Consider the following 23,923-nt stretch of genomic DNA (forward strand, 5'->3'; position numbering starts at 1 on the left):
TGGACTATCACGTCAAAATTATGAATCGACAAATTCAAAATGGCCACCAGACAATACTGGTTACTATGTGGACGAACTCAATTATTTACAGGGAACGAAGGTTAAATACTTATAAAATATTAATGAAACACAAAAGAAATTTATAATTATAATAACTCTACATTTTTATTAATTTATTTAAAACAAAAGACACTAATTTTTAAGGACTAATGTGATTAATTTTTTATTTTCTGTTGTGCACTCTGATTCTGATTCCCCCGAATAATGCTGAATAATGTGAGATGGTCTGCGCCAGTCTCCTTAATAAAATGTACCAGATCAATTTTTAGATGGTAATTTATTAAGATTGTACATGTTGTGACTTAGTTTTAAATGTTATATTAGTTGTAAGTGTAAGTAGTAATAGTAGTATTTCTCATTATTTATTTATTTTATATGCATATAGTAGTAACAATGAAGGACGGTTAAGTTGTCCTATAGTATGTTGAGAACCACAGTATGGCACCTTCATCGTTGAATATCTCAACCATTGTGGCACAAGCAACGAATATTTCATTCAATAGAATTAATATTAAAAATATACTATCAAGTATAATTACTTTTAACAAAAAGGTGTTTTCAGGCTTTTTCATGTTTCCAGCTAGTCATAGGACAAATAGGCTAGTAGTAAATTTAAATATATTTTATTAATCACTAAATAAATTATTTATTCCATAGCTGGAGACATTTATGGTGGCCTATCCAGAACTTTCCTTACAAGGGAAGGGAAGAAGGCCAAGCCCCCCCCCCCCCCCCTACAGTTCCCAAAACATATCACTTGCTCTTGATGCTCCACAAGATCAAGGTTGAGGGAAACAAGACATACAAAAATGTGGAGTTGTGGTTTTAAAAACTGTTCCCCCAAAGCAGTTATCAACCCGATAGGTTTGAATCTAGCATCAACTGCTACATCACTTGTAGGCATGACGTCTTTATTAGATTACATTATATTACTCCACTAAATTTTGATTCTGTTTCTCCTGCACTAGATAACTGTGGCATTTTTTAAAAAATAATATTTTAACTCATGTGATTTTTGAAAATAATGAACACATTCTTCCTGTTAATGTTACCAACACAATAGTTTTAGAGTTATTCTATGTCCAAAGCAAAAAAAAAAAAAAATTGAATTTTTTTTTAATGAAAATAAAAGTGACCAAAGCGCATTTTTGTCATTTTCAATTATTTTTTTTACCTTAGAAAGACTCATTTTAGATGACTGAAAAAATTGGGCATATATATTACAAACTTTGCAGTAACTTTACCAATTTCTACACTTCTATGTTATTTAGTTTAGAAAATATGGGTTCTCAAAAATGGCCCTTTTTGAAAATCAGTTTTTTACCAAATTTTGCTTTTTAAAAAATCGCATAACTTTTTTATTTATTGAGATATTTTTATAAAATTTGCGGCATAGAGCTTACAATTAAAAGTTCTTTCATGACATACTCACTCCAGAAGTCTGCAATCAATGGTTAATTTCAGTTTGGACTACCTAGTCAAAAGCTGCACTGAGCTTTCGTGTTCAGGGGTTTTTAAACAGGATCAAAACCAAGGGAGGTTACTTCAATGTAGTAAGACCATTGGTCGAGGATTTACTAAGGATCGGAACAACCAATTAAAATCTCATCGCATGACGTGACGGAGGAGTTCAGGTGATTGTACAACTCTCCCAAGGTCGATTACCTAAACCAAGAACTAAATTATGTTAAGAAAGAAAGACCTAAGTAGTTCACACCGGTCAAAGAACATGGACTATCACCCACCCACCCCTACCCCGGGCAAAGAACATGGACTATCACCCATCTCAAGCAAAGAACATGAACTATCACCCACCCACCCACCGCCACTCTGGTCAAAGAACATGGACTATCACCAACCCACCCCTATTCCGGGCAAAGAACATCGACTATTACCCACCCCGGGCAAAGAGCATGGACTATCATCTACCTCTACTCCGGGGTAAGATTATGGACTATCACCCACCCACTTCTACCACGGGCAAAGAACACGGGCTATCAGAACCCACTTCTACCCCGTGCAGAGAACATGGCTTATCACTTACCCCTACCCCGGGCGAAGAACATGGACTGTCACTCCAGGACAAAGAACATTGACTATCACATATAACTCACCCCTACAACGGACAAAGAACATGGACTATCAATCACTCAGGATAAAGAACATGGACTGTCACCCACTACTACCCCTGGCGAAAAACATGGACTATCACCCATAACTCACCCCTACCATGGGGAAAAAGAATATGGACTATAAACCACCCCCCCTGCCCCGGAAAAAGAAGATGGATTATAACCCACCCCTACTACGGGAAAAGCACATGTACTGTCACCCACCCACGCCCCGGACAAAGAACATGGACTATCACCCACCCCTGCCCCAGAAAAAGAACATGGACGATAACCCAGCCCTACCCCGGGCAAAGAACAAGGCCTATAATCCAACTCTACCCCGGGCAAAGAACATGGACTATCACCCCCCCCCTCTCCCGCGCCCTCCTCTATTGCCTACCTTTTGCTACTATGTAGACTGTAGACAAATGGCCTTTATATGATTCTAGCGAAGTGCAAACGTTTATGTCAGAAAAGAGTGCTTTCCCTTGATGACGGAGCGATACATGATCATGATAATTGATAATGAACATGTTGATAAGCGCACGACATGATTATGATAAATAAATGAAAATGTTGATAAGAGCATTCTTCTAACACCTGGTAGCTGACCAGCTGGTGGATGTTGACACACAACTAGAGCACAGGCTGAGGAAATCGTTTAGAAAAATTGACATTCTTGAGTTTGATTCAGCCTCAAGTATTTCAACGAGTAACCAAATATTAAATTGAACTTTTACAAAATACTATTATAAACGAAGTAAACATATCCTATTGTGGTATTTTTAATCAGAATTTTTTACTACTTCGTTTAGATTCTGTTACATAAATATTGTTAACTTATAATATCCGTAAATTAATATACACCCTTCCGCCTGCGTGGTTTTCTTCAGCCGATGTCCACACAATTTCTAACGTAAAGTACAAATAATTCGTTTCAATCGTCATTCTTAGGCTGTCGTTGACCATTCATCAGAATGTAAACAAAGCAAAAAAACTCATCGCGAAACTAACACGACTAGATCTAGATCTAGCGCCAACTACATAGTTAATAAAGGTTCATGTTATACACAAGCAAGTATTTGGTTACAACAATGAGAAAATGTAAAAGATACCAAAATATTATGGCACAACAGAGTCGTTCGTAAAGTAATATGTTTATAGTGCTCATCCCTGATCTCGGATTATCGCTTGACCTCCACTATAACAAAAAAAATATTTATTCAATGCGGTTTTCTATAATAAAATATTTTGGCCTATTCATTTCGGCTTAACTATAATAAAATATATATACAGTACTGCCTCTGGATATATATATATATATATATATATATATATATATATATATATATATATATATATATATATATATATATATATTCAATTCGACTACTCTAAAAAAAAATTCGCTGCGACTCATGTACACCAAAAAATATATTCCTCTCTTTAAAATTCAATTTCTTTGTGTAAAAAAAAAAGGCAATGCCCTGTAAGCTTTTCTTTAAAAGTTGTTCACTTAGCGTTGACCTAAATAAAAAAAATTCCCATCATCCTCCACCACCCCTCACAAAGAGGATATTTAAAAAAAAAATTGTGATCGATTAAACCAATAAGTAACTTGTTCGATCTTTGCCAAATTATGTCGTTACAATGTCACGTATGGGTTTGTTTTGTGGACAATGTCAGCAGTCATCAAATCAATCTGAAAATTGGTGGGACTAAATAAAAATTCTCAAGGTCGACGAAATCCCCCACAACCCCACCCCACAAACCGCACACATCCAGTCAGACAAGATAAACGGTGATAATTTACCCGTGAATAAAATTATAACAACCGACGATCGACGTTCGAATCTAGCAAAGTTAATAAAGTGAATTCGTTAATCGTTAAAACGATTGAAAAAATAATTTGGCGCGTAGCTGAAATAGATACATTTATTTGCATCGCAATTTTAGCGAGAAACAAGAAAATTATTTTTTTAGATGTTATAATTTTTTTTTGCAAAAATTTTACGTTAATTTTAGCCACGTCTGGAGGCAGTAGAACGCGTGTGATCGGGTACACTGATCACGTGACTACCCTTTGGCCAATCATAAGCCACTTATTTTTATTCAGGTCATAACGCACACACCAGAGGTAGTGAAGCTACTGTCAATGTATATAGTATGACATACACTCTTGTATATTTGTGGCATTCAAGTCACTGTCTGCTGTGAGACACATGTCATTTTATACATTGCCATTAATGGGTCATAAATGCCAATGCTACAAATAGTGAGTAGCTATAGAATACATCAAACACCATACAAAAAACATTTACTTTTTTGTCAAACGCCGAGACTTATTTACAAACGATGCCAAGATGGACGAAAGCAGCACCAATGTTGCTGTTTCACCTGAAGACAACCTCATCATATCTGACCAGCTGATGCAACAGTTGGACGTTTTCCTCAACTGTTTTCTCATCCACCTTCTCAGTTTTCTGGGGATCGTCGGCAACGCCCTCAACATTCTGGTGCTGAGCAGCCGCGGCTTCAAGGAAACCAGCGATATTTTCTTGGTCAGTCTCTCGGTCAGTGATCTCATGTTCTCCATAATCCAGCCGATGTACGGCCTGAAGTGTATCGTGTCAAAGTTCGACGTGTCACTTTCCAACACCGTGGAAGCATTTGTGACCGTCTACGTGCCCAGCACCGAAATCTGGCTTGGAATCAGCATCAGCATCATCACCGCCATCGCAGTGGAGCGGTTTTTCGCGGTTTTGTTCCCGTTTCACGTGTCTCGAATATTCACGCCTTTCCGCGTGAAATGTGTCGTCGTTTTCTTGTACGTTTACACGCTCGTGATATCGTCACCTATGTCGTTCCTGTTCGACTATGAATGGGTGTTCGACCCTTTAGAAAACCGGACCACCGCTGCGCTTATCTACAGCAATTTTTACAGTGATAATTTTAACGCCCTTAACATCTACGCAGGTTTTTTTCTGAACGCTTCTTTCACCACGGCAACATTGCTTACAATACTTATCTGCTCCATTGTCATAAGCATCAAACTGACCGTTGGTCATTCCAAGCAGCTGGTCATGTCGTCGTCAGGTCAAGGAAGAAAGAAGGTGAAGGACAGGAGAGCGGGTAAAATGCTACTCACCGTGTGTTTGGTGGCGCTGATCGTGTTCCTGCCGACGGACATCGCCGACATGTACAAGGCGTACGCTTATAATAACAATTCCTCACAAGTAAACCTGATCTCCCTCCTTCAGAGCATTAACTACGTCCTATACCAGTTCAACGCCTCCATCAACATCGTCATCTACGTCACCATGAGCAGGAAATTCGCCGCGGCGTATCTGAACTTCTGCTGTCCAAAATCTAGGACGGGGAAAAAGCATTAAAGAAATACAAATAACTAGTCATGTTAGGTTTTCTTCACGTTTTCGTGTCGGATCCATCGTCACTAATTATTTTCAATTACACACAAATTACGAATTTTCTTTATCTAGAAATATTCAAATTACTTAAAGCAATTAAAATCAAAGTTATGATTTTTTTTTAACATTGAATATTAATGAATGTTTTAATATGTCCATTACTTTAAGGTTGTATGCTATTCCTTAGGAAGCACATTGAACCTGTAAAGTAAATAGGGGGTGTTTCATAGTAGACTCTCATGTCTTTCCAATATATTTGATATTTATGACAAATCTATGGATTATGACACTTAAATGCAATACAAAAAAATGTGACATTGATATATGTAATACAAACATATGACATTGCGTTATATTTTATTTTATGACAAAGCTATGGGCTATGGGTTATGATAGTTGTATGCAATGCAAAAATATGACGATATAGTAATGATATAATTTTAAAAAACCCTATGACATTGATATACAATACAAAACTATGACTTTGATATACAATATAGTCCCAGATCAGAGGTGTAAACTGCTCTGTCTATTCTTCTAGGACTTTATTCCATACCTATGTCTACATTCAGCATTGTAATAATACTCTATGTTTAATTTATTATTCCAGATATACAGCAAAGCTAAGTTGTTTTTTTCCCTAAAATAAAAAGGATTGTTTTTTTCCCTAAAATAAAAACGGTTGGTTTTTTCCCTAAAATAAAAAGGGTTGTTTTTTTTTCCCTAAAATAAAAAGGGTTGTTTTTTTCCCTAAAATAAAAAGGGTTGTTTTTTCCCTAAAATAAAAAGGGTTGCTTTTTCCCCTAAAATAAAAAGGGTCGTTTTTTTCCCTAAAATAAAAAGTTTTTTTTTCTCCCTAAAATAAAAAGGGTTGTTTTTCCCCTAAAATAAAAAGGGTTGTTTTTTCACTAAAATAAAAAGGGTTGTTTTTTCCCTAAAATAAAAAGGGTTGTTTTTTTCACTAACCCCCCCCCCCCCCTCCCCTAAAGTAAAAAGGCAAATAAATCTTTTCTTGAGCAAGAAGTTCATGTGACGGTATAAAGACGACATAAGTTTCAGGTTATGCTGTCGGTAACCAGTGGTATGGTGTGGTCTAGAGACAGAGCACTTACTCTCAAACCAGATCTTATTTTTTTTAAAAGGGTCATAAAACCTTATATTCGAAGTTCTGAAGGTATAAACAGCAAAGGTAGCAGGACATTTCAGATGCATATTAAACTCTAGTGATTACAGATGTAATAGAGTAGCAGGACATTACACTCTAGTAATTACATATGTAATAGACGTTGGGATAAAGCATGGGAGAGATGACCAGGTGTAATGTCCTACACAGCCTCCCCCCCCCCCACACACACACACTGCGCGCACAAACCCACACGAAACAGATTTAAACCACCTCAAGTTTTCTGACAACTCAAATACACATCGCTGGGGAATTTAAATAGTATGTACCCCCCTCACGCCCCCCCCCCCCCATTGTTTCTTCCAGCCTTTTTTCTCCGGGAGGGGGGAGGCGGACACGGTTAAAGTATACATTTTCTATATAAATTCCATTTCGTTCGGGGGGAGGGGGGGACGAAGAGATGCCTGGAAGAAACACCCCCCTCCACACACACCACCTCATTTTACATCTATCTGCCCCCCCCCCCCCTTTCAACCTGCTTCAAAGAATTCAAGAATTTTCTAAACCCTTATTGTATATAAGAACACGAGCATCGCGTCAGTAACAAAAGCACTAGGTTCTAGTCAACAACAAAAAAATTAGTTTTCTTTTTCTCCGGCTTACGTCATCAGTCCTTGTGTTGAAAAGTCTTGAAAGAAATTGTCATAATTTATTCATGCGAGACCATGAGAGTGACAAGAAAACTAATGAGCCGTGACGCCGATCAATGGCTGATACATGTGCCACACGCTGTCGTGTGTGGGGTTGGTGGGGTGAGGGTAATCTGTGTGGGGTTGGTGGGGTGAGGGTAATCTGTGTGTGGGGGGTGAGGGTAATATGTGGGGGGGTGGTGGGATGAGGGTTATCTGTGGGGGTTGGTGGGATGAGGGTAATGTGTGTGGGGGGGATGAGGGTAATCTGTGTGGGGTTGGTGGGATGAGGGTTATATGTGGGCGGGGGTTGGTGGGATGAGGGTTATCTGTGGGGGGGTTGGTGGGATGAGGGTAATGTGTGTGGCGTTGGTGGGATGAGGGTAATGTGTGTGGGGGGGGGGATGAGGTAATCTGTGTGGGATTGGTGGGATGGGGGTAATATGTGTGTGTGGGGGGGATGAGGGTAATCTGTGTGGGGTTGGGGAGAAAGGGATAATTTGTGGGATAATCTGAGTGGGGCTGAGGATAATCTATGTGGAGGTAAGATTGGGATAATCCGTTTGGTGTTGATGGGTGGGTATAATGACGTCGGTACAACGTTGTTTACTGCAATCCTTTTTTTTTCGTTTCATTGGTATCAAAGTTCTAGAGATACCAGACCTGTGGGGGCGGACACAACTGAAGATAGTGGAATACACTCAACCAAAGTTCACGAGAAATAAACATATATAGATCATGAAACACTCAAGCATCATGAGATAAACATCATGAAACCAACGGTGAATAGATAGTATATGGATAGTATATAATATATATATATATATATATATATATATATATATATATATATATATATATATATATATATATATATATATATATATATATACATCTATAATATAAGCGGGCTGTGTCTGTACTTCCTTCCTTCCTTCCTTCCTTCCGTCCGTCATCGCTATAGATTTTGGGACTATAAAAGTAAACTACGCACCATGCTGTGCTTTTCAGTGCACCGCAGTGTCTTATTATAAGTATTAGAGTAGGGTTTGTTTATATAGCGGCATAGAGCTATTTTATAATTTCCACTGTTTGTACAATTTTGCATAACGTAAAGAGAATATTAAATACACGCACATTGCTAAAACATATTAAAAGGATCAATGTCAAATATAGTTTACGTTAATATTCCTAGAAAAAGTGGATACATTTTAATAACATAATAACTGTAGGTTAGAAAAATCAAATGGATTTAACTCTTTTCTAATTTTGACAAAGGAGGTAATTTAAAAATACATTAAACTCACGCTAATAAAAAATGTGAATGCAAATATACGTTCGTCATAGAAGGAATTAGTGTTGCAATAATATAATTAGCAAAATGTGAATGCAAATTATTCGGATGTGTAAGAGGAAATTATTGTTAGAAAATTATAATTAGCATGGATTGATAAAAGGCAATCTTTTATTTATTTGATTCACTGAATGTAGGCCCTACTGTTAATTACTTATAATTTTTAATCAACTATTCAGCACTATTATAGACGCGTCATCACGTTCATTAGGTGCGCAATGGTTTTAGTTATGAAACTCTATTGTAAATTTTTAAAATTTAAAGTACTGGAAAAAATGCGTGAATGGATAAAGTGAAATATTGTAGGTAAAACACGGATATTTAAAATACTGCCTATTATTTATACTGTTTACTAATTATTATTCTATCTTTCGGTTTGAGGACAAGCTAGGGGTTTTATAGGAGAGGCGTAGCGAGGGGAGGGCATATGTCCCCGGGTGCCGACCTTAGGGGGCGCCAAATTGGGTTGGAAAAAATGTGCGAGGGGGGGGGGGGGGTTGGAGATCGAAAGTTTTAGGGCGGGGGGGGGGGGGACAGGGGTGCAAATCGAAAGTTTGAGGGGGGTGCAAATCACCGGAAAGGGCGCGATTTGGCGCTACGGGCTAGACTGTGAGCAATATGCCTTTATGATTGCATTTAAATTGTGTTTATGTTATGAGTGTTGTGTTTGTTTTTTCGTTTGTTTTTTGTTTTTTGTTGCATTCGTTTGTGTTGTGTTTAGTTTTGTTCTGTTCCCAAGTTGGTACATTTAAAAAAGATTTACCGTGGCGGAGCACGGGATGCAGCTAGTCTATAATATAACGCTGCTGGTAGTGTGTCAGTCCTTCCTTCCTTCCTTCCTTCCGTCATCGCTATAGATTTTTGAACCATAAAAGTAAACATTCGCACCATGCTGTGCTTTTCAGTGCACAGCAGTGTCTTATTATAAGTATTAGAGTAGGGTTTGTTTATATAGCGGCATAGAGCTATTTTATAATTGCCACGGTTTTTACTCTTTCGCATAACGTCAAGAAAATATTAAATACACGCAAACTGCTAAAACGTATTAAAAAGATTAATGTCAAATATCATTTTCGTTTAGGCTCCAAGAAAAAGTGGATACATTTTAATAACATAATAACAGCAGGGTAGAAAAATCAAATTAACTTAACTCTTTTCTAATTTTGACAAAGGAAGTAATTTAAAAATACATTAAACTCACGCTAATAAAAAATGTGAATGCAAATATACGTTCGTCATAGAAGGAATTAGTGTTGCAATAATATAATTAGCAAAATGTGAATGCAAATTATTCGGATGTGTAAGAGGAAATTAGTGTTAGAAAATTTTAATTAGCATGGATTGATAAAAGGCAATCTTTTATTTATTTTATTCACTGAATGTAGGCCCTACTATTTATTACTTATAATTTTTAATCAACTATTCAGCACTATTATAGGCGCGTCATCACGTTCATTAGGTGCGCAATGGTTTTAGTTATGAAACTCTATTGTAAATTTTTAAAATTTAAAGTACTGGAAAAAAAAATGCGTGAATGGATAAAGTGAAATATTGTATATATTATGGATACTGCCTATTATTTATACTGTTTTCTAATTATTATTCTATCTTTCGGGTTTTATAGGAGAGGCGTAGCGAGGGGGGGCATATGTCCCCGGGTGCCGACCTTAAGGGGCGCCAAAGTGGGTTGGAAAAAATTTGCGAGGGGGGGGGGGGGTGGAAATCGAAAGTTTTAGGGCGGGTGGGTGGAAGGGGTGCAAATCGAAAGTTTGAGGGGGTTGCAAATCACCGGAAAGGGCGCGATTAGGCGCTACGGGCTAGACTGTGAGCAATATGCCTTTATGATTGCATTTAAATTGTGTTTATGTTATGAGTGTTGTGTTTGTTTTTTCGTTGTTTTTTTTTTTTTTTATTTTTTTTTTTGCGTTCGTTTGTATTGTGTTTAGTTTTGTTCTGTTGGTACATTTAAAAAAGATTTACCGTGGCGGAGCACGGGATGCAGCTAGTATATATATATACCGCTAGACCCCTCAACGTAGGGGGCGGGGCGGGGAGAGCAAGCTAAGGGGCCCAAGTCATTTAGGGGGCCCCAACCATTTATTGGGCCTGAAATCCGACCAGAAAAAATATTTGTCCCCACCTAAATAGACTAGTGGCTTTGTAAAACAAAAAAAAAACGGATCTATTACCTCAGTGATTGTTCTACAGCAACTTACCCATTTTCTTGCGTAGACAAAAATAACTACACTAGCTGTAGTGTGAAAGATAGGCAAATTTTCACACCGCTTCCATGAGTAACCGTTCATCGTTTAATAATCTAATAGAGCTGCCCATAAAGCTCATCTAAGATAGTTTTGTACTAAGCAAATTAAAAAGAATTTTTTCTCTTAATTATTATTAAAATTTCGGCATAATAAAGAATGACAGCTATAAAATTTAAATGCATAAAAAAAATAAGAATAAAACACACACAGAAACCATTAAACGTATCAAACCTCCGTGTTTCATAGTATTGGTTTCGCCACTGCCAGTTGCTTACGATATTATCAGTTTTATGAAAACAAACATATATTTTGCATTAAAACATTTAAATATTTCATATTTGTACTCAATTATAAAATACACGAATTATTTTCATTGTTTTTATTTTCACAATCAATTATGTAATGTTCGCCATAATTATTTAATAATTATAGACACACTTAAGTGTTATGAATAGTTTGAATTGATTTCATATACTATTTGTTAGTTATTCCCCATTTAAAAATAGAATAATCCACATAAATAAGGGAAATAACACTGCTTTAAATTAGAGAGAAATTCAGTAATGAAGAAAATATAAACAAGAACAAGTAACCGAGTTAGTATAACACTTTTTTAATTGAACATAAATACAAAAAAAAAAACCGTGCAAAAAATTATATAATTTTTAAGGGCTATAGAATTATTATTGATTCTAGTTTAACTTGGCAACACTAAGATTTATTAAATATCCAGCTTATAGAGATGAAATAAATATATATTAAGAAAGTATTATGTAGCTGGTAAGCCAAAGTTTCGATGTTTTATCCCAAATTTATATAAGCTCTAGTTATATGCCAATACCCCTCAACCCACCCAAATTTACCTTTATACTTAATATTTACATTTTTTTACCTCGTCTCTCTACAAAACGTTGAAACAAAATTTAATTGCACATTTACATCTTCAGGTAACTAATATTAAGCGAACATCGCGATGCTTGTCCGAGGCTATTAAAAAAAGAGGAGTTTAATGAAAACAACGGCCCTATCATTTTCAGCCATTTCAACAAAAAAAAAAAGACTAATAACTTTATTAATAATAAACATTTTTCTTTTAGATGTCGCATCCTAAATGGTGTCAGCTGGTGTAGACCAAATTCGCACCCCCCCCCCCCCCCCGGCTCGTCACGATACTGAATATTATTGTTTAAAATTGAGGAATGTTTAACTTGAAATGTTTCATTCTACCCTACACACCACCTTTACTACTTATAATATTATTATCTTTTTAATACCACATTATTTTCACCCCCCGTTACAAACACATAAGGAAATGCCACAGACTATAAAATACAAATACAATTTTTATTTCAGGTTCAATTTTTTTTTGCGACATCTTTAACTCCTCACATGATAAGAAATTACTAAGTTACAATAAAATTTAAAGTTTTCAGGATCTAAAAACTGAATTTGACGTTTTGTAATGTGTATAAATTAAACATTTCAATGAATGTCAGACTCAGAAATCTGCATCAATTTTCACAAGCTGATAATCAAAGGTGTAACAGTAAAGCGAATATGGGGACACGGCAAACTGATTTTGTTAATTACATGACTAAGGAAAAAAAAAACATTTCACACTCCACTTTACTTACCGGCCTAGAGAAACGTTTCATGTTTTGTTTATTTCGTGTTTAAACTTGGTCGTGATTGATGATATTAAACTATTCGCCTTCATTCATTAAACAACTAATGTTAAGTTTCAGTCGTTTGTATAAGCTACACAATGATCAAAGTTCCAATCCTTGAGGCCATTTAAAAAGTTAAAGTTCCTTTTTCGAACCCGACGGTCCATGGGCTGGGGCAAGTGAAGTAGAGTTCACCTGTATCTGTGACTTCGGCATATGAAGGGATAGTGTGGTCTGGTCAGGACTATACCCAGTCGCCTTTACTTTCTCTAAGTTAGGTACCCATCAGAGTTGGGTGGACTCTGGAGTGTTCTACTGACTTGAACCCGGATTTGAACTCGAGACCATTTACAGTACATTTAAGAATAACGTTAGCCAAAGACAATATCCAATCCAAGCTTGGCATCTATGAATAGGACATTTCAACCAATCTAAACCTAGCTATACTCATTACTACCTCTCTAAATGGTAGATGTCAAACAATTGAAGTTTATCTCTAATCGTTAGGGCCTCTCTATATGATACATTGTAACCTATCGAATAAAAATTTAAATCGACATAGCGATAGCCACAAAATTCACTTTGCCTTAACTTTAATAAACTATTCTCGCTTATTCCCATTTAATTCAGAGCACACCAGTTATCATATCTTTAAAATATTCATTTAAACTAATTAAAACATGTAGCATATCTGTTGTTGGTTTTACTTTTAGAAATACATTTGAATAAAAATAGATGACAACCAAACATTGCATTAAAGAGCGGAATAGTGCTAACTGGCTACTTCCTATCTTGCTACTAGCAGCTTAAGTTAAATATCGTTAAAGGGAGATAACTTTCTGTTACTGAATAAAATTGGAAAAAAGAAAAAAATTAATAGGAAATTGACACGTGTTATCAGTGTAATTTACTAGCATAAACATGTATATTCTATTATTTTTTGACACAAGTATATATACAAGTTAAATATTTTATAAAATATAATATTTAACCTGTATACATATAAGTTCACGCTAGTTAAAATTCTGTTTGATTATAGTGAACACAGATTTCTTCCATTAAAGAATGCTTTTCTAGGATCAATAAGCAGACGTATTAAAATTATTTTTCCTGTAGCTAAACGTCAAAAGACAACAAAGAAACTTGGACCACACTGTACAATAAAATAAATCACTTTCTGGAAAAATACCAATACTGTAATACAACAATCTTTTACAGAGCTGCATTAGTAAAACAGATTTATTATTCCAAAAATAATTTTCATAGCGACAAACTCTACAATACCCAACTCGTTTATTAAACAAACAAGCACATTAGAGAGTTCATTTTCAAAAACACGATTAGAAACATTAGCCAAAAAACCCTAATACAAAAGAAATTAAATTGAGGTATAGGGCTGGTAAGTAGGTCACCAACCAGTTCTACGGCTCAATAAAACCTGCATGAGCCATAGAACTGATTGGTGACCTACTTACTAGCCCTATAGGGCTACATGACATCCATACTAAAATAAACACCTTCCGATTAAAACACCTGGATAGAATAAGGATAGAACCACATTATCATCCATTAGCACAAACTACATAGGGTTAAACATAAAGAGCATTCTAAAATTTTACATCACAACACCACACTATGGGGGAAATGACATAGACAACTTTTATAAAGAAACGCTAGCAACATCCCAAGGAAACAAAACAATTATTCGGAAGACACAAAAAATATGAATATCGGCTTTTTAATTCTATGGGGGTCGCGGGTCACTTACTTTTTTATAAAAGGGGGTCGCCACTCGAAAAAGTTTGGGAACCACTGCACTAAAGGCTCTGCACATTTTACAGATATTTGTAAAAAATGTGTTGAACGGTCAAAAAAGGCCCGCGAGTTGAATGATTGAGGGGTCAAAATCCGTTACTCGACTGCCGTTGAAAAATCATCTCGGTGATAGTTTTCTATTGGTAAATGAAATATATTGTTTAATATCAATAACTATAAAAAATTACTCATAATTAGAGGGCTTAAAATCTAATTTTTAATGGTACCAAGGTTATTATTATGCGAGCCTTTTTTATTATCGAAACTATGAAGTGAAAAGCTACTATATTTGGGCGACGCGGGCGAATACGGCGTTTTTTTTACGGCAATTTGACATACAGACTATTTAACTTGATTCCTCATTCGTGCTTCATTCGATTGTCTTCGTCAAGAGACGAAACACGCAAACGTAATTCCCCCCTCCTCCCCCCCCCCCCCCCCCCACGTTTACCCAACTGATATTGTTTCAAAGTCGAGATCCCATGGTAACACAATGTGACCTGAATTTTAAAATAATTAGATTTAATGTTTTAATTAATTATAGATTGCTATATAAAGTATTCATCATTTTGCACTATTCACACCATTCGGTGCGATAGTTTAGTTCAGCGGTTCGATTTTATATGAGCGGATGTTTATTTAATTTTTAGTTTATTTAAAAACATCTGTTGTATACATTTTTCAAACAGCGATTTTTTAAAAATAAAATCTTAACAGGGCTGGGTCAATTTTGTTTGTCGCAATTTACGAAAAAAAAATTCTTAACAAATCGAAAACCCATTTATTGTTAAAAATGTTAACGTGTGATGTAACAAAATCTCACCCCCCCCCCCTCCCTATTCCCTTCGTCACACATCGTTACGGAAGTCCGACCCTATGAGGTGTGACGTCGTTTACGGTCGACCCCTAACCTCGCTGACGTTTCTCACCCCGCACATGACAACAACACGACGTCGCGACAATCGTCGGCCCCCATCTTTTTCGTCACCAATCACCGCGTGACGTCACGCCACTGACATGCGCAACGGGGGAAAAAACCTTTTTCAAGTAACAAATAAAATTTAAATGTAAGAATCCACCCCTTGCTTTCAGTAATATAAACAGCCCTTTCCCCCCTACGTGAGGCTTTAAAAGCGGCGCTTTACGAAACCACTTATCGATTTATCGATTTGGATCGATTACCTGTTGAGGAGAGTCTTGTGGGAGGTTTTAAAAAAAAAGTGTAAGAGCGAGGCGCGTTAGAACTGAGGCACTTTTTCAGCTGAACATGAACACGATTTTACCGTAGACGTTCGGACAAGGGCGAGTTAGCTACATGTTATTTACCTAGAAGTGTGAAGACTACTTAAGTGTGTAGTTCACCATTTGGCTGTTTCCAAAATAACAGAGATAAGGAGATAAAAAACAACACAGCAGTTTTTTTTGTTGTTTTTTTTTTTTTAATTTAATATTTTTGTGAGGATTGTGCTATTTCTTTTTACCAGGTAAAAACGATCTTTTTTTTTTAAATTAGGACTACATTTTTAAAAGCCGTTAGATTTATGTGTACATTTTTTTTTTCATTTCTTAACAATCTAAAGCTTGATAATACCCTTTAGTGGTTTTAGTAGTAAAAGGTTTTCGGATTAAGTTCAAAGATTTAACTTTTTTGAATTATAAAGACTTAAAGGGTAGAAAAATATTACATATAATAAAAATACATTAGTTATACATACTATAAATAGTACACGGGGAACCACTGGTTCTATAAAGAGGTATCTATCACAAATGAAGCAATAATAACTTGTCATTAGGGACAACCTAACCGGTCATTAGGGACAACCTAACCGGTCATTAGGGACAACCTAACCGGTCATTAGGGACAACCTAACCGGTCATTAGGGACAACCTAACCGGTCATTAGGGACAACCTAACCGGTCATTAGGGACAACCTAACCGGTCATTAGGGACAACCTAACCGGTCATTAGGGACAACCTAACCGGTCATTAGGGACAACCTAACCGGTCATTAGGGACAACCTAACCGGTCATTAGGGACAACCTAACCGGTCATTAGGGACAACCTAACCGGTCATTAGGGACAACCTAACCGGTCATTAGGGACAACCTAACCGGTCATTAGGGACAACCTAACCGGTCATTAGGGACAACCTAACCGGTCATTAGGGACAACCTAACCGGTCATTAGGGACAACCTAACCAAGCTGAGACAACCCACGGTTACCTGTGATAAAACAAAAATTATGGCAACCTTTCTTTAAACTGTGACAACCATCCCAACACAAACCGTGGCAACCAGCACCAAACAAACTATAACAACAAACCCCACACAAACCTAGACTTCTTTTCCTTGGGTAGTCCAACTTTGACTTATCTCCTCTCTGTATCCCAATCCTATCTTATCTCCCCTCTGTATCCTAATCCTTTAGTATCTCCCCAATGTATCCCAATCCTACCTTATCTCCCCCTATGTATACCAATCCTATCTTATCTTTCCTATGTATCCCAATCCTATCTTATCTCCCCTATGTATCCCAATCCTATCTTATCTCCCCTATGTATCCCAATCCTATAGTATCTCCCCTATGTATCCCAATCCTATCTTATCTCCCTATGTATCCCAATCCTATCTTATCTCCCCTATGTATACCAATCCTATCTTATTTCCCCTAAGTAGCCCAATCCTATAGTATCTCCCCTGTGTATCCCAATCCTATCTTATCTCTCCTATGTATCCCAATTCTAACTTATTTCCCATATGTATCCCAATTCTAACTTATTTCCCATATGTATCCCAATTCTAACTTATTTCCCATATGTATCCCAATCCTAACTTATCTCCAATATGTATCCCAATCCTAACTTATCTCCAATATGTATCCCAATCCTAACTTATCTCCAATATGTATCCCAATCCTAACTTATCTCCAATATGTATCCCAATCCTAACTTATCTCCTCGTGTTATTCAACACGTTCACGGCAATTCTTTCCTTTAACACAAGGCACTCTCATGACTATTTTACAAGCCCCCCTCACACCCACACCCACATGCCCCCCCCCCCTCCCCACAACACTGCACCACAACACCGATGGATGCTTTACCCCTGATCAATGAGTAGAACGGTCGATGAATACCTGTCAGACTGTCTCTCTCACGACCACTCGACACCCAGACCTCCAGGCAGTTTCACTTCTCCCCGAGACGCGCCTGAATAAATTCTGGATCAGGGCGACCTTGTTGAAACCTACCAGTGGTTTAAAGATAAGATTTACTAGGGTACTTCATTTCTACCCTCTCAAAATACCAGAACTGTATTATATAATCTGTTATTATCAATGTTGTTATGTTGTTAAGGGCTGGAGAGGGGGGGGGGGGTGTTAGGATAAATGGTAGATCTAGATCTAGATTAAAGTTTTTAAAGTTTTTTTTTATTACATATAAACACAGTGTCAGTCCGGTGTATATATGTTTGGGAACGATCACACAGGCATCCCAGTAACCAATAACATTTGATGGCAGTTGCCATAGCAACGGCTTCAAACAACTGTCAAGTGTCCCCGGTGATCGTGAAATAGCTCCAGTAACATGAGTTTTATTGTTGGTAGTCAGCCATGTCTGAGAGTGTGAGCCAGTGGTATCAGGTTTAGCTTAAAAACAAAAACATAACCAAACATGGAAGTCGCACAACAGCTGTTAGTAAATGAGCAAAAATAAAGTTTTTTTTTTATGTCGTTTGGATAGATGTTTGAAAGTCTTATTTACTAGAACTCTAATGTACTGGATCTCTAACGTACTGGATCTCTAACGTACTGGATCTCTAACGTACTGGATCTCTAACGTACTGGATCTCTAACGTACTGGATCTCTAACGTACTGGATCTCTAACGTACTGGATCTCTAACGTACTGGATCTCTAACGTACTGGATCTCTAACGTACTGGATCTCTAACGTACTGGATCTCTAACGTACTGGATCTCTAACGTACTGGATCTCTAACGTACTGGATCTCTAACGTACTGGATCTCTAATGTACTGGATCTCTAATGTACTGGATCTCTAATGTACTGGATCTCTAATGTACTGGATCTCTAATGTACTGGATCTCTAATGTACTGGATCTCTAATGTACTGGATCTCTAATGTACTGGATCTCTAATGTACTGGATCTCTAGATGTACTGGATCTCTAATGTACTGGATCTCTAATGTACTGGATCTCTAATGTACTGGATCTCTAATGTACTGGATCTCTAATGTACTGGATCTCTAATGTACTGGATCTCTAATGTACTGGACCTCTAACGTACTGGACCTCTAACGTACTGGACCTCTAACGTACTGGACCTCTAACGTACTGGACCTCTAACATACTGGACCTCTAGCATACTGGACCTCTACTGGACCTCTAACGTACTGGACCTCTAACGTACTGGACCTCTAGCATACTGGACCTCTACTGGACCTCTAACGTACTGGACCTCTAACGTACTGGACCTCTAACATACCGGACCTCTAGCATACTGGACCTCTAACATACTGGACCTCTAACATACTGGACCATTAAGTACTTAAACCTACACCTTGTCAAAGTAATAGTCTCTACGTTGTCATTTCAATCTAACGTAATATCCTCTACGTGTCAAAAGAAATGTAAACACAAGTTTAAAACAAAGTAAAGTAAATAATCTATTTGCCATTTTCTACATAATTCATACAAGTTTAAGACCCGGCACATTATCTTATTGCGGATTGTTCTTAAACCCTAAAGGCACTAAAGCCTCCAAAAGTCTTTAATTCCTTAGAGACTCAAATTTGTTTGTTTTATTTTGGGAGTGGGTACACTTTTTTTTTATCTAGCCCTTAGCGTCTATTGTTTAAGGCTTAAGGGCGCTTGGGATGTAGATAATAGAGCCGAACTTCCGATCATAAATTTTAATGTTTTTGATCACTTCAATGTATCCATGCCCTACCACTAGTCTAGCTTACAGCAGTCCAATAAAAAAAGTAAAACCGGATACGCCAAAAAAAAAGTTTCGCAAAACAAAAATCCATTTTTCAATAGTTTCTTTGGAATATAAAAAAAAATTAACACAATCACCACGTTAAGTTGGCTGAAGTTAAATTAGTCTGAAGCTCACGTTTAAAATAAACCGGGAGTGATCTCCCCTAAACTTTCTCGAATATTCTTATATAAAATAACAGGGGATGGAAACTCGGGCTATAGACATGATTTTTAATCCATTTTAAATACTTAAAGTTTTAAAAATAGAATAAAATCTCGTAGACAAATTAATTGCACACCAAGTGAACGCAAATAAAAAAAGCGCATAATAGTGCGCAATATTATTAGTACTTTTAAAATTTACATTAGTTTTTTGAGAAATCGGAAGTAGCGTAAATTACTACTTCCAGTCAACGGAAATTACTCAAAATTTAACAGAAGGTAGAGAATTAGATCTTTTACTTACATGTGAAATTTCATTTATCTATCTGAAATAGTACTCAAGTTATAGGCTTTTAAAAAATTCAAAGTAGGAAAAGTACCACTTCCGGTTATCGGAAATCGCTCAAAAGTTGATACGGATCTACGATTTTGATAAAATACTTGTATATGAAATTTCATCAACCTAGCTGTAACGGTACTCAAGTTATCGTGTTTACACACGGACACACACACACACAGACACACACACACACAGACACACAGACATACGGACAAGATTGCAAAATTATGTTTTTCCGTATCAGTGAGATGTAAAACGTCGAGATTTGCAAAAATCTCGATTTTTTTTTTTTTGCACGATTACAAGACTTTCTCTATACTTCGTATATACGAGAAAGTAAAAATTATAAACAATCAAAATAAATCAATACACTAATCATAATCGATTTAAAGATCTTTCATCGTTAAAAATTCAGCGGGGGTATTTTAGGAAGCGCTTAAAAACAATACGTTTCGCTTGCCAAGATCTTATCAGGTTTTTAAGTTATTCGAGAAAATTCTTTTGAAAAATGAAATCTCGAAGTATCTGAGAAATTTAAAATGCAGGGCGATCTAAAAATAACACTGGCTCTTTTCTGACGAACAAAACATAGACTATACCATTGAGAATTTTTAAAAGCAACTAGAATACCCGTCATCCCTTGGATAACTGTGGGTTTCGGGGGTCATCCATCAAAAAACATCACGTCTGTCACTCAGAGGCATAGCGAGCCTTCCCGGCGCCCGGGGACAAACTTTTCGATTTTAACCCCCCCCCCCAAGATTTCGATTTTCAACCCCCCCCCCCTCAAACTTTTGATGTGCACCCCCTCCCCCCCCCCCACTCAAACTTTCGATTTGAACCCCCCTCAACCTTTCAATTTATTTTTCCAAACCATTTTGGCGCCCCAACATACGTCCCCCCGCCCCCCCCCTTCACCTCCCCCCGCCTCCCCTTCCCCCCCCCGCCTCCCCTCCCCCCCCCCCGCCTCCCCTTCCCCCCCCCCCCCCCCCCCCGCCTCCCCACCCGCCCCCCCCCCCCCCTCCTCGCTACGCTACTGCAGTGTCACTTATCGTCACAAAAACAGAGCCCACATTCAAAAATATGTTTCTTATCTTTTAAAAACACCGAAAACACCGATTTCGGACTATCCCTTCATATACTGACGTCACATGTGACCTACTCAACTCTACTTCACCTGCCCAGTGTCCCGCCAAGTCTCAGACAACATGTTTTTATCGTTTAAAAAACGATTCCAGCCGAGCATGTCTCTGACCACACTATCCTTTCATATGGTTAGGACAAAGAAACAGATGAACTCTACTTCACCTGCCCTGTATCCTGCCAAGTTCAGATAGGCAACTTTATCATTAACATCTAAAAAAAAAAATTGAAAAAAAATATCATTTTTTATCATTAACATCTAAAAAAAAAAATTGAAAAAAAATATCATTGACATATTGGTCTAGAACCTGTACCACTCGCATGAGAGCGGACTACGCTACAAACTTAGCTATTTACTCGTGACGTCACAAATGAATTTTTATACTATACTTTGATGCAACTTGATTTCGAGCGTCTAGTCTAGAAGTAGTAACTTTCAAATTAAATTTTATCTTAAATTAGCCAAACAAAGATTTATATAAAATAATTAAGGCCTGAAATAGATTCTAGATGTATTAAGGCCTGAAATAGATTCTAGATGTAGAATTTACATTAAGTCTAGATTTAGAATTTACATTGAGTTTAGTGACCTAGATCTAGATCTAGGCTAGATTCATAAATTTCCTTCGACAGCTGATCTTTAGATCTAGAGAAATTTATTGTAAAACTAAATGAAAAAAGACAGTTGAAAATTGATATAAGTGTTGGAACGTAATAAATACGGACGTATTGTTAAAGTTATGACCGACAGAAAATTAGATTTAGAACGCGTTAAACTTTGGAATGGGAACACAATTTTCTTCGATAGACGCCGCCATTTTATTGTACTAAAGAGTCAACAAAAAACTCTGACGTCACTATCAAGGGACGTCACTATCCCCACAAAGTTTATTCAAAGTATTAACATTTTTAAAAAAAATACGGTTAATTTAACAATGAATAAATCAATAAATTAATTAACGTCTTTAAATAAATTTGTGATTAACAGTCTGTCTGCATTAAAAAATTATTCTCTACCTACATACTATTTTACAGCTGTCCCGGTAGAGTCGAACATATCACAATAGTCAATCAGGCAAACAAACAAAAAAATAAATATTCAAACATGTAAACAAACTTGACTTTTAGTAGTATACTAGAATACCCGTCATCCGTTGGATAACTGTGGGTTTCGGGGGTCATCCATAAAAAAACATCACGTCTGTCACTCAGAGGCATAGCGACCCTTCCCGGCGCCCGGGAACAAACTTTTCGATTTTAACCCCACCCCCCCCCCAAGATTTCGATTTTCAACCCCCCCCCCCCCCCCCCCTCAAACTTTCGATTTGCACCCCCCTCAACCTTTCAATTTATTTTTCCAAACCATTTTGGCGCCCCAACATATGTCCCCCCGCCCCCCCCCTCCACCTCCCCCCGCCTCCCCTTCCCCCCCCCCCCCGCCTCCCCCCCGCCTCCCCTCCCGCCCCCCCCCTCCTCGCTACGCTACTGCAGTGTCACTTATGGTCACTTATGGTCACAAAAAACAGACCCCACATTCAAAAATATGTTTTTTATCTTTTAAAAACACCGAAAACACCGATTTCGGACTATCCCTTCATATACTGACGTCACATGTGACCTACTCAACTCTACTTCACCTGCCCAGTGTCCCGCCAAGTCTCAGACAACTTGTTTTTATCGTTTAAAAAACGATTCCAGCCGAGCATGTCTCTGACCACACTATCCTTTCATATGCTTAGGACAAAGAAACAGATGAACTCTACTTCACCTGCCCTGTATCCTGCCAAGTTCAGATAGGCAACTTTATGATTCACATCTAAAAAAAAAATATTGAAAAAAAAATATCATTGACATATTGGTCTAGAACCTGTGCCACCCACATGAGAGCGGGCTACGCTACCAACTTAGCTATTTACTCGTGACGTCACAAATGAATTTTTATACTATACTTTTGAGTCTCCGCGCATAGATCTAGTAGTAGTAACTTTCAAATTAAATTTAATCTTAAATTAGCCAAACAAAGATTTATATAAAATAATTAAGGCCTGAAATAGATTCTAGATGTATTAAGGCCTGAAATAGATTCTAGATGTAGAATTTACATTAAGTCTAGATCTAGAATTTACACTGAGTCTAGTAGTGACCTAGAATCTAGATCTAGATCTAGGCTAGATCTAGGCTAGATTCATAACTTCCCTTCGACAGCTGATCTTTAGATCTAGAGAAATTTATCGTAAAACTAAATGAAAAAGACAGTTGAAAATTGATATAAGTGTTGGAACGTAATAAATACAGCAAACGGACGTATTGTTTAAGTTATAGCCGGCAGAAAATTAGCTTTGTAACGCGTTAAACTTTTGTATGGGCCACAAAGTCTATGATGAGTCCGCCATTTTTATTGAACCAAAAAGTAAACACATCAAGGGACGTCACTATCCCCACAAAGTTTATTCAAAGTATTAACATTTTTAAAAAAATACGGTTAATTTAACTATGAATAAATCAATAAATTAATTAACGTCTTTAAATAAATTTGTGATCAACAGTCTGTCTGCATTAAAAAATTATTCTCTACCTGCATACTATTTTACAGCTTTCCAGATAGAGTCGAACATATCACAATAGTCGATCAGGCAAACAAATAAATATTCAAACATGTAAACAAAGTTGAGTTTTAGTAGTATATAGATAGATTAACATGTCTTTCTTGAAGGCTACAATAAAAACAAAAAGGCGGAAAGGAAGGAGGAGGGGGAGTAGA

General features: G+C 37.1%; 1 protein-coding gene across 1 annotated transcript; it reads left to right on the forward strand.

Moving 5' to 3' along the window:
* The first annotated feature begins 4,534 nt into the window (after positions 1-4,534).
* On the forward strand, positions 4,535-5,563 carry LOC131932372 (growth hormone secretagogue receptor type 1-like). Its single transcript, XM_059289292.1, has one exon. The coding sequence runs from the start codon at positions 4,535-4,537 to the stop codon at positions 5,561-5,563; it is 1,029 nt and encodes a 342-aa protein (XP_059145275.1).
* The last annotated feature ends 18,360 nt before the right edge of the window (positions 5,564-23,923 follow it).

The sequence above is a fragment of the Physella acuta genome, unplaced genomic scaffold, assembly GCF_028476545.2.
Source record: "Physella acuta isolate Inbredline_101_S28 unplaced genomic scaffold, ASM2847654v3 ptg002151l, whole genome shotgun sequence".
NCBI classification, from domain to species: Eukaryota; Metazoa; Mollusca; class Gastropoda; family Physidae; genus Physella; species Physella acuta.